The 13,428-nt window shown below is 28.2% G+C and overlaps 1 protein-coding gene across 1 annotated transcript; it reads right to left on the reverse strand.

Moving 5' to 3' along the window:
* Positions 1–7,480: 7,480 nt before the first annotated feature.
* LOC112693973 (zinc finger MYM-type protein 1-like) lies at positions 7,481–11,787 on the reverse strand. The gene is made up of 5 exons (XM_025569269.1): positions 11,664–11,787; positions 11,258–11,497; positions 10,776–11,171; positions 9,343–10,720; positions 7,481–7,508 (listed from the first exon to the last, which is right to left on the reverse strand). The coding sequence occupies exons 1-5, from the start codon at positions 11,785–11,787 to the stop codon at positions 7,481–7,483; spliced, it is 2,166 nt and encodes a 721-aa protein (XP_025425054.1).
* Between the last annotated feature and the right edge of the window lie 1,641 nt (positions 11,788–13,428).

Raw genomic sequence — 13,428 nt, forward strand, 5'->3', positions numbered from 1 at the left:
ACAGAATACCAAACTGTAGAGAGGTTCAGGTAGTTGTAAGCTATAACTTATCGAATAGGTTATGATAATAACTAAATTAATATGTATAAAATATTATTTCAAAAATCTTAATTAATGTAAATTTCAATAGATTTAACAAAATTTAATCTTGGCAGGTCACATACATTTATATACTTAAACCCGGCAACGACGGTTAATTCAGCTAGTATATATATATATATATATATAGCCTTAAGTATTTATATTGATAATTATATTATTATAAGTTAATATTTTGTATTATGTGTTAAGTTTTATGTGTAACCTATCTAAATTTATATGTATAATTTTATAATGTATATTAATTTGTTATGTTAAAAATGTTTTCATGTGCTCAGTACTTTTCCTCATATTGTTTCATAGAGTATTTACCCATTTATAAATATAAAATAAACGTACTTGTATATTACAAAAATAATCATCATTGATCCTTCGAATTTAATATATTTATGGATTTGAAAAGTTTAGGTCTTCAATATCTATAATCCATATAGTGGTTTGTACACGTTTCCAGACGGATTCGGTTTCTGCTGCAAAAATCAAAATCATGAGTACTGGATAATGTATTATGTTATTTAATATGAATACTATTAAGAGAAGAAATAAAATATTCAGCACATATGACTCACAAATAGCCGTTCTAAAAACTAAAAATTTCGTAAAACTAATAAACTGATGAAAAACCATAAAAACGAAATGGCTGAAACCCAGGATATTAGAAAACCAAATTGACATTTTTATTTTGATGTTCCAACTTTGATTCTGAATTTAAAAAAAAAAAAATAAAAACGAATGAGACCGGTGCATTATTGATACAGTAAACAATTATTATTTATTAATATGGGTGGAGTTGTGCCTAAGATTAAAATATAGCAGGACATATAATTGTAGACTACACAATTTTTTTTTTTTTTATATATAGACCCATTAATTAAAATTGGCACAATTTGTAGTCGTATAGCGATATTAATTAGTGTAAATAATAGCGGCATTTTATATGGGAAAGTGGATGAAATATCATGCTCGTGTATAATTGTATTTGGTCCTTTTCGTCGTTAAAATTGGTAAGAAAATTAATGAATATAACGTACAGTTAAAACACATTTATATGAAAGAAGTTAAAAAAAAGTTAAAGTTAAAGTTTAACTTTGATACACATCGTTTTAAAATAATTTATTAGAACGTAATTATTTTTAAAAATATTTTCTATCAAATGACAAATGTACAAAATCATCAGTTTTTACGGTTTAAGGGTTTGGAAATCTATGTGTAGATTTGGGATTTCTTGGACTACCCTCAGGACATGCTTCTGATCATCGATGAGTTTAAACTTTAGATGCATTAATTTTCCTACATAATCATTATTACACGTAAACACTGTCATTATTCGTGTTACATAAATATCGGTTTTATTCTTATTAGAAATTCTAACGTAATCCTTTGTTAATGATACCGTGTTCACTGTAAATTTGTCGTATATATATTTAAGCGTAGGTGCAACAAATCGGTCAACATTTGTATCGTTACAAAGCTGCGTAAACACTGATGGTGGTGAGAACTTACGTTCGAAACAAATATTTTCTTTGTCAATGTTTTTATATTTTAAAAAGTTATAAGAAAACGCAATGAAAAATTTATGAAGATTGAAGATTTACTTACCGACAAACGGTTAAAATATTACATTCGATTATATATATATATATATATATATAAATAATTATTGTCTGCACACTTTCTTCGAGTTTGTATTGAAGGCGGCGAAGAAAGAAATTCTATAAATATAACTTTTATAATTATAATAAACAATAAAAACAGTAATTGTTTTGATACTAAAAATATAACTTTTGAATATTTTTACGTATTATGGTATTTCGTGGATATTTTGTTAAAATAATCTGATAATGATTTCAATGAATCCTATACTTTTATTGATTAAAATAGCACGATTAATCATAACAGATTAGACCACGTACTGAAAATCACTGTCATGTGCTTCATTAATACAACAAATAATTGATTTTTTTATGGCGATAAGTAAAAGAAAAATGTATCTTTTAGCCGCAGCTGTTCGAAACAGAATTTTTAAAATAGAAAATAAAAATAAAACACGTTAAATAAAATAATGGCAAGAAAACCAATCGACTGTATTAATGATATAGGCAAAGACGAACAAATGTGGATAATTTACGTTTATACTCCCTTTATTTAACATACAATAGTCGTAGTACGCCGTGCTTTATATGTAATATCATATTCCAGCGGTTCTTAACCTATGGTCCGCTGCCCTCTAGGGGTCCGCGATACTCATGCCAGGGGTTTCGCAGCAGCCCTAACACATAAAATACATCAATACATAACACGAATGCATTATGATAATATTGTTGGATTAATATTATTCATTTTTTCATATATTTTTATTTTATCATAGATTTTATCATTATACGATGTTACAAAACTTATGTCTCAACCGTTGCATTAAGTTAATAAAAATTACATTTTAAGAATATTAAAAAAATAAATTAAAACTAAAATAATTAGTTCAAATAATAGTATTTACAATAATTAACAATAATTAGTAAAAAGTTAACTGAAAAATTAAGTAAAATAAAAATAATTAAAAATATGTATGTTTTGTTTTGTCTATTAATGTAATGTATTATATAAAATAATTATTATAATTTTTGTTTTAATAACATGAGATGTTTTGTAAAAAAAAAATATATATATTCGAAAAATAAATTAGAAAGGGGTCCGCGATTTCTAAAAATCTTTCATCAGGGGTCCGTGATCTATTAAAGATTAAGAACCGTTGTCATATTCTATACGATAATGATCATCTTAATCAAACATATAGTACGTAGAATAATTAATAGTAGTATTATTAGTAGTAGAATTAAAAACCGAGAAATCCGAAGAAACGTAAATCGAAAGAAAGAAAATCAAACTAATTGAGAAATAGATTATTACGATTGAAGTCGTTATTAATGGATCTGAGTTGAAAATAGTGATGAAAGAAAGTGACGGAATTGTTAAGAAAAAGTTAACACGGGTCTATTTATGAATGTCAAAGCATTTATGATTAGTGATTTTTATATACAGTTGATGGAACAAACATACAACAAATTCAGAAGAATATAGCAGTCCGCAAACTACGAGGTTAAAATATAAATTACAGGAAAAAAAATATAGCTCTAAATAATAATTCAATGAAAAATTGTCCGTGAATGTCGAAGCATTGATCCCAATCACAGAAAACAAATGAAAATAAACTTCAAATGAAAATGTGCTGTATTTAGGATTCTTGCCTAAATTTTTCGAGAAACTTTCGATTATAAGTTTATTTTATGACCAAAAATCTGTGTGTAAAACCGAAAGTTCAATTTTTGAAAGTTCAGTGAAAACACAACAAGATTTAAATATAATTTTCTAGGTAGATTCTTTAAAATAATGTTTTGTGTTTTAGATTTAAATTTATACAGATAGGTTAGGTCAATACTAGTAATTTAGTAAAGTATTAGTAAAATACTAATGGATCCCATTACATGCAAGAATCCCAGGAAACAAAAAATCAGGCGCAAAAGTGAACGAAGCTTCAGCCACAAACACTAATAACACAAACAATATAAGTAAATTACTAACCATTGACTTAATAAATGAATAAATTAAGTTTAAAAACTAAAAAAAAAAAAAAGGATTTTAACCAATGGAAACTCTGTCACATTTGGTAACAAGTTGAGGAACATGAAAAAGTCAACAATTCAAATTGGACATGTCCAGAAAAATCAAGCAGAAAAGAACAAATAATTATTAACAGGACAAGAAAAAATACCACTCTCAACTTACGCACTCGTACCTCGGTGAGTTATAATTTGAGGACTAGGTATCATCAACGCATTGTTCAAATGCAAATCGTCAACAGATATATGATAATATAATTGTTACTTATTTGCCACATCCGTAAAGTAAACAATTGTTGTTGTATTCTCACGGCAAAATGACACTGAAGAGTTTAGTTCATAGAAGTTTTTCGGTGTTCAACGAAGTCATGGTGCCAACGATTGGTTAGACTTCAACATGCGTGTAGATAATCATTATATGGGATACCAATACATAGTTTTTCAAAATTCAGGTGTACCTATTTTACGTTATTTATTTAATGTCAAAGTCGACGGTCGATTTGCTCACACGTTTTAATTTGGTCATTCGTAATATTAATCGCGATTATCATGTTGAAAGCCGAAGCGAAAAAAACATATTTCAATAAACATTTGGGTCTTCCTCCTTCCCTCTATCCCGTAGAGCAGAGGCGGCCAAACGGTCGATCGCGGACGATTTTAGAGTCAATCATGTTAGAATTTATTTTTAGGCCTAGTGCACTTCAACAATGCCCAGATCAACAAAATAAATATTAATATGTTAATTAGACTTAAGTATTTAGATTTTAGAAATTATTATAATATTATTAGTAATTAGTAATTAGTTTATAATACTTTATGTATATTTATATACACTTTAAGTATGTTTCTTAATAATTATAATTATTTAATGAAAAAAAAAATTTTCCAAGAAAGTCGATTTTCAAAGGTAAAGTATATTTTTAGTAGATCATGGCCAAAAGAAGTTAGGCTGCCTCAGTCATAGAGGAATGTGCATAACAGCAGACCATCTTTCGAGACCGGACTAATAGATTATATCTCTTCAATCTATTTCAAAAATAATGTTCGTTTTATAAAACATATCGAACGGTTCTCAGAAAATATAATTTATATGGATACAATATTATTTTATCTTGTATGTAATTATATATGTTGGACGTGGTGGGGGCCATTCACGGAAACACATTTTTTCGCGAGTTAATTAAATTTGTTTGGAAAAAATGAAGTGCAATTATGACCAATGTTGCCATAAATCAGTCAAGTCAAACCATAACCGTCTATAGTTTATTACGAATAAGTAAGCCTTATTATTAACGAGTTAATAAAACGAGTTAAGATTAAAGATAAGTTAAAAGTTAAATTTTTTTAACTTGTTAACTTAACTTATTTCATTACTTATAAATTAAATTAACTTATTTCCTTACAAATTAACTTGAAATTAACGTATTATTTTTTCAATTATCCTAATCAAGTTAATTTTAATTCTCAAGACCAGAAAAATATTTTTGTAAAATACCATATTCGATAACAAGTTCATGGAATTTGGAAATATATAAAAATAAAAATTTCAAAGAATTTTTAGATGAGACCATAATATTCATCTCGATATTAACTATTAATTAGAGTCCCACCGGTTAGATTAAGTTAACGATATTTTATAACTTAATTTTTAACTTAGTTGATGTAATTCTCAAGTGCATTAACTTCATTGTTAACTTAATTGAACATGAACTCAATTAACTTAACTAAAATCAATTAACTTAACTGAGTTAAAAAATATCATTAAGTAGTCCAGCTTTATAAATATCTAATATATGTAAGAAGGATATGTATCTATTTTTATAGTAATGGGAAGGTACAGACATATTCGAGTTCCACCGAAACTTAAGTGTAATCAAATATATGAGCCGGGTCAGTAATTTCCTGTTCGTAGTTCGTATTTTTTTCACTTTTTATACTCTTGTCTCTTGTTCTGAAATCTGAAATATGATTTAGGAAAAGCCTGTATTGAGTTGTAGTGCTATCACTTGCTGCACACGCTCCGAAATATTAATGTTAATAACACCCGCATGCGCAGAATCATCAAGGTTAAATACTGTATTTAGACTCCCTTGAAGTGTTACTCTGTTGCAGTATCGGTCATTTTCGAAAAGATTTGTCTGTGGGTGACCGGCCAATAGCATATGCCATTGTTATCAACGAACATAAAGAAAATAATAAAACGTCCAAAAAATAACGCCCGTTATTCAGTGTTTTCATAAGTTCGGTTATGTTTCAGTCTAAGTTAAAGTCATCGTCTCAGTGTCACAAATTTTCATAAGTTCGCGTATAGAAATTTTAAGATAGTGACACTGAGGAAATTATCTTCATTGTGGTGTCCGGTGATGATAGCCTACTTGGAAATATTATCAATACCGACTCGTTTTTTCTCGTTTGGTCTGTATTCGTATGTATATCATGGACGCAGCTATAGCTCAAATATTAGGGGTGCTGAAATTTCTGAAAATAAAATGGTATTTAATTGTAATTACTATAGATTATATAGATCTAAAAAAAAAACAAACAGGAATGTTACATTTGAACTCAGGGTTGCTAAAAATCCTATTGTGCCCCTTTAGTTGCGTCTATGGTATACATGCAAAGTTTGTGAATTCATCGTCCGTCTACAGCTTTTATTGTAAAACCACGTTTTCAATCAATTTTGTATTGGTCTTTTGGTAAGTGTCGTTTTGCGCAGTTATATTGCTATTTTGTTACAGTTCCCATTGTTTCAGCGACTATTGTGAATAACGTAGCTTAATTCATTGTCATCGTCCAGCGCTATAGACTTGTAAATTTCACCGTGAAAAAGTGTTGATATACGAGTTCATGAGTGGGGTCAATTGTATACCTTTTTGTTGTATTCATTATTGAGTAATTACGACTTTCAATGATTTGATTAAATATTGTAAAAAAAAGTCCAGATTAATTACGGTAAATAACTAAAGATTTAGGATTAATTTACGATTTTTATTTAAATAAAATAATAGATACTTATCTATTTTTATTTTTATTATTTTTATCTGGTTAAATCTAAACACTTTTCTTTAAATAATAGTAAAAATTGTTAAACACCTGTGCGTCTGAGCTGTCTCGTTCGGGCGCCGTATAACATAGATGACATGTAGAATTAAAAAGCTGGTGAAAAGTATGGATTGTATGCTGATGACGCCCCTAGTTAATGCATTCTATGGAAATGTATGGTTGATCTATGGAATGCATTAACTGGGGGTGCCACCAGTAGAAGAATACAAAACCACGAACCATTAGATAAGGAGGCACGTCATCTTTTTTCTGTTTCACGCAAGTATTCCTTAAAAAATTCGAGAGAAGAATCGGTTCGATTTTCAGTCAGGTTTTTGGTTATTTTTTTAATTTTTTTTTTTTTTTGTCACGCCCATTTATTTATTTTTATTGTATTATTATTATTATAATTTATAAAACGGACCAATTTCATTAATTATAATATTATTTATTACCTATGTTTTTTCACTAAAAATTATCGCCTTAACTTTTGAATGACTTTTTTTGTCATTTCATCAATTAGTCGGAACATAAATTTGACACTTAAAACTGACCCATACTCACATGTGACTATATTATAGATGGTGGATTTCATCTCATGCTCCACGGATGTGAGCAATACAATGAATTTAATACAATAAAGGCACAGCCCCTGCGTACATGCAACCACTTAACCATAGTTATGAACGAAGATACGTTTGCAGCATAGGATGAAAACCACATTAAATCACAATTAATGCTGGTAACACCCTAAAACACGGTAACGAATAAATGTAAGGCAATAAAGTTCTGTAGAACAATACATCAAAATAAAGTAAAACATTGTTTGAACAAAAAGTATTTGTAGTAATAACAACACGTGAACGAATTTGAGGTGCACACAACAAAAAAAGACAAGATACGAAAGATTAATTGTATATCATACGACGATAATCGATTCACGACGTTAGTTACGGTTGCCGGATACCATAATGAAGATAAAGATGCTTCAGTAACACAGAGGACTTGTGATTTCAGTACCTCATGACTCTTAACTATATAAAAAAAATTGACAATTATAAAGAAAATACAAAAAAACAGACATTTCCGCGCAATGATTACAGCGCAACTACGTTGCTGGCTAGTCATACACAGAGACACATTGCTGTCGCCGACCAATGCCGTAGCAACTCAACTTACCGCTTTGCATCGCATGAAAATGTTAAAAAAAAAACGGCAAATATAAAACATATTGAAAACATATATCGCTTTATATGCGGTAAAAAAAAATATAATATAAAATATAAAAAAATTATAAAAAAATATGGAAAAAAAAATAGCTTTTAAATGACAAAAAATAAAAATAAGAAAATTAAGATACTTGAATTGAAATTATTATGAAATTGAACCTTGTTCATCTTCATTTTGATAGCAATAAGTTTGCCGTCCGATGAAAGTATCATATACATGTTATACACAATGTTCGAATTTTCGAAATTAAATGATCTACGGTTTGATCGTAATACAGACCTGTACCGACCAATAGCAATGGGTGCAAATTCAGGGCCGTATTTAGGGGAAGGGGCACTGGCTACAACTGCCCCGGGTGCCAGTTTTTTGGGGGTGCCAAAATGTTGTGGTTGGAAATTGTTCACTTGTGAATTATTTTGAAATTATTACTTTTTTTTGTTTTTAATAATAGTATCATAAATTAATGTTAATGTATTTAATTTATTAATATATATTATTAATGTACCTAATATTAGTTCTCAAATTTGTTGTGATAATGTCAATAAACATAAATTATTTATAATAATATAGCGTATTATGGTATCGCGTGCGGCGTGCGGTGGCATGCTTACTAAACAAAAATAGCATTGAGTTTAGAATATCTAAAAGGTTAGGAATCCATTTCCTATATTTTCCGTAAGCAGGCCCCTTAGAGGGGCACCAATTTTTTTTTTTTTGCTCCGGGACGCAAAATGTCTAAATACGGCACTGTGCAAATTTCATATTTGTAATATCCAAAGGAGTGATTTCGGTCTGAAACATTATCCCATTTATACCGCAATCAGGCCCGTATTTATAGAATAATGGGCCCTGGGGCAAATAGTTAAAATGGGCCCCATTAGGCACCAAAAATGTAGCACAATAAATAACCTAAAATATTTTTAAATTATATAGATGTTATAGATGAAAAAAAATTTAAAACAATAATTATTGCAATTATTACACATAATATAATATTTAATATGTTCATAAGTTATTTTTATATTCAACCAAAATAATTATTAAATACTTCATAAAAATTATTTATACATTATGTAGGTACTCTTATTTAAAACATTTTTTTCTTGATTTTTCTCGAGCAAAAGTCAGTATAGTTTCTTGAAAATCAATTGATGGTAACAAATCATGTTCAGAAGATAATATTATAAATGATTTTAAGGATTCTTGAGTCTGACTAGTTCTAAACTTATTTTTTATGCGTGCCAACTTTGAAAATGCCCGTTCAGCAGAACAATTTGCAACAGGAATTGTTAAGTATAATCGAATTGCAATTAAATTATTAGGAAATACATCTTTTATTTTTGTTTCTTCAAACCATTCTAATATTTTATGCACATTTGAAGCATCAAATGGCGGTTTACTGAGATCCCAATACTCTCTAAATTGAACCAACTCATTTTTTATAGAAGGTTCTATGTCATATTTATATATAGTAATGAAATTGTCCAAGCTTAAGTTAATATCATTATCTGGCTGGATATTTAACTTAGTGATAAATAAAAAATGCTGAGATACATAGTTATATGCAGTTATCCTTTTATCTAATTCTGTTACAAACTTATTTACAATCATAATATGTGTTTCTACTCTAAATTTGTCAATACCTTTTAACTGAGTTGAATTTTGAGATCCACTTGTACACTTTCTTTTAATTTGTCTTTCATTATCTTCATTTTTAAAATGTTTTTTTAATTTTAAACTTAGTTTTGTAGTTTGATTTTCATAAGTGTTATACAAATCTCTTAAACTAGCCACATAATTTTTCAAAGATATAAGTAGGTTAAATGCTTTTAATGGATCAATCATTTTACTTTGAAGTTCAACAGATGTTTTATTGGTCCGTTCTAATATATCATTCCATAAAATAGCCAAATATCCGGTTTCTTTTTTTAATATAGATTTTAATAAAATTTTTGCATCACGTCTAGTATCACCATTTTCAATATTACTATCGCAAATTAATTCCAATACATTAATAATGGTATTATAATTTTTTATCAAAGCATTACAAGCATCAAAGTGACTAGACCATCGTGTATTACTTAACGACTTTAATACACTTAGTTGATTTTTACTATTTTTTTCTAATTTTTCTGTTAAAATTTTCCAACGATTTGTAGAACCACTAAAAAAATTGTATAACATTTGAATAAATCCAAAAAAACTCACAGCTTCAATGCAACAATCTACACTATGCACACCAACTAAATTTAATGAGTGGGCAGTACATGGAATATAGACAGCTAAATTATTTTTATCTTTCACATAACTTTGTAAACCTTCATACTTGCCGCTCATATTAGCAGCATTGTCGTAAGACTGGCCCCTACAGTCTTCAATATTTAGTCCAACACTCTTTAAATAATTTTCTAATATAAAATATAATGACTGACCTTTATGATTATCAAATGGACATAACTCAACTAGTCGTTCGTTGATACTAGTTGGTGTACAATATCTTAGAACTATGGCCATTTGATCAGTTTTGGATAAATCAGGTGTGGAATCCATTATGATTGAATAATACTTGGCTTCTTTTATTTGTGTTATAATAAGATTAGTAAGATCTGTATTCATTTGATTAATTATTTCGTTGCAAATAGTTTTTGAAAGGTATGATGGATGTCCACTACCTTTGTTACCATGCATTTCAATATGATTTTTTAAAAAAGGATCATGTTCTGAAATAAGTTCTAAAATACCCAAATAATTACCCATTATTATTTACACCGAAGACTTCTTTATCACCTCTAAATGGTAAGCCTCTTGAAGCAAGAAACTTGATTACAGAAATTACACGCTTTAATACTTCTTGCCAATATTCAGTTTCCACAGAGATTTGTCTACGCATTTCTTTATTAATTAAAATAGTTGAATTTACTCTTAATAACCATTTTGTAGTGGCATTTCTGTGATCTATACTATTTTCGTGTTGAGTGATTCTTTCACTTTTTTTCCACTTATCAAATCCACTGCAGACAAATGGATTGTCTTTTGATCGATTACTTCCAAACAATTTGCACATGAAACAGAAAATACTTCCTTGACTGGGAGAATATAACATCCATTGCCGATGACATTTTTCACCATTAGACAGTGTTCGTACAAACATTCCATTGGTTAGATGTCTTGTGTGATTTTTATCTGTAAATTAAATATATTTTCTGTTTGAACAGTATTTAACTAGGTATTATTTGTATAATGAGGTTACATTATAATTTAGTATTTACCATCACAACGGGCAGATTGGTTAAAATTATTATTTTTATTTTGGAAGAATTCTGGTCCTTTATCTACACAAAATTGTAGGAATTTATTATGAACTTCACTTGGCCAGTAATATGGATCAATATATGAAGATGAATTTACATTATAATCGTTCAATTCAACACTTTCAGGAGCAGAATCACATTTTACAGGTATTTGTAATTCTGCCTCATTTGCAGTTGAATCAATTTTATCATTATTAACTGAAAATTGTTAAAACAATGAATAATACACTTATATAGATATATATAGGTAAAAACAATAGACTAGAAAATCAACACTGTACTATTTTATACATATATAATTAATATACTTAATTAATATTATATTATAGATATTGCTTAAAAATTTAAAATAGGTATAACTTACTTGGTAATAAATCGCAATTATTACTATTAAAATATCCAGTTATCTTTGGCAATGCAGCAGTCAATTCATTTTTTTTTCTTTTAGTTTCCTTTTTTGATATCCACTCATGTATTTTTTTTTTCATTCATTGTGAAATAGGTAATACAAATTAAAAAATATGAAATAAAAAAATTCGTATAGCCCGTACAAATAATTAAATGTTGATGTGTCTAATATCTATGAGCTTATGCGTACTCTTGTCATTTTATAGAATAAGAAGTACACAACAAAAGTACAACACTCATAAGACGTAGGTACCAATAATCACGATTTAAAATAATAACACAATAAGTTTTATTATTAGTTATCATGCATTATTCTGTCAGACAGAGTAATCACTATAGTGGCATTTCCCACACGCGCTACGAGGCTCAACAATCTATAAATAGATTATATACAATAAAAACTCGAATTCATAATAAATTAATAACAAAACTATTGATATATCTTATCGGTAATCAAACTCAACCATCTAGAATAGAAATACACGCTGTAATATCTGTAATTTCTTTATTCTGTGGTAATAGTGAAATACTGTAAATACCACAAAAACGTCAAAAACATATTTAAACTTAATTATTTAATATTATACGATATAATTTTTTTTAATACCTAATTTAATTTTTTGTGACAATGATATTTAGAATTCTTAATTTTTGTCCGGGGGGGCCCCATAACATTGTGAGCCCTGGGGACGCGACCCCTTTGCCCCCCCCCCCCTTAGTCCAAGTCTGACCAAAATGGATATTTAATTAATTATAGGCAGTTTATACCAAGATATTTATTTAATAAATTATGATTTTTTTCTTTTATAGCCACGTCCAATTGTCCTCGTAATGTTCTATGTATTTACAGTTTCTTCTATGATTCCTAAACTTTGAAATAAAATCAGTTTTTTTGTTTTTAGTTTTTTTATTGTTTTCTTCAAAAATCCAACCAAGCGTTAGCAGATAATATAAAGTAATTTAAAGTAACACTTTTTTTACCACATATTTACTAGTTAGTCATTTTTTGATGCATTTATGTATATTGTATATTTTTGTATTTATTAGAGCTATATAAGTCCTTAATAATTTTACTCGCCTATTCTTTTTTTTTTTTACAACATAATATCTGGTACTATTTGTTGTGCATAGGTATTTAGTCTTTTTTTGTGCACAAATGCATGCATATTTGTGTATTTTATAGAGCTAGAAGCTCCTAGCCAAATAATAATTATAATAACTGACAATATTTGTTTCCATATTCTTTAACTTGCAAATATTGGCTAAAAATATATTTCTATAAATTTAAAACATGGTTAAAATCAAGAATAGGCCAGCATAGACTAACAGGTTCGGTTTTGCTAAATGTGCATAAAGATATTATTGCATACATTGATGAAACAATCAACAAATTTGCCAAAAAAGAAATTTTTTTCGGTTTGTTTTTGCGTTTTTAATTTATTATTTCAAAACATTTCTTTTGAGATAAATAAATCGAATTCTGTTTTTTTCCCGCAATTAATTTATTAAAACACACGTAAAAATTGTCTTTTGAATTCATTATATTTCAGACGTTGACGTTTTACTCCGAACACAACTAAATTTCAACTGATTTAAACTCATAAGGTAACATCAAACGATTACAATAAATAATCGCGAAATAAATGTTAGTGATAGATAGTCCCATATTATCTTTTTACGGCCTTCACATCATGAAAATAGCACCATAAGTAATTTCATAT

Source organism: Sipha flava, unplaced genomic scaffold (genome assembly GCF_003268045.1).
Source record: "Sipha flava isolate LNK unplaced genomic scaffold, YSA_version1 121_pilon_pilon, whole genome shotgun sequence".
Taxonomy (NCBI): domain Eukaryota; kingdom Metazoa; phylum Arthropoda; class Insecta; order Hemiptera; family Aphididae; genus Sipha; species Sipha flava.

Excerpts from the sequence above, each read along its gene's own strand:
- LOC112693973 (XM_025569269.1), bottom strand. The coding sequence starts at position 11,787 with ATGAAAAAAAAAATACATGAGTGGATATCAAAAAAGGAAACTAAAAGA. Across the intron at positions 11,172-11,257 it reads CCAATCTGCCCGTTGTGATG|ATAAAAATCACACAAGACAT; the intron begins GTAAATACTAAA and ends TTTAATTTACAG. Across the intron at positions 10,721-10,775 it reads AAGAGGCTTACCATTTAGAG|AACTTATTTCAGAACATGAT; the intron begins GTGATAAAGAAG and ends TGGGTATTTTAG.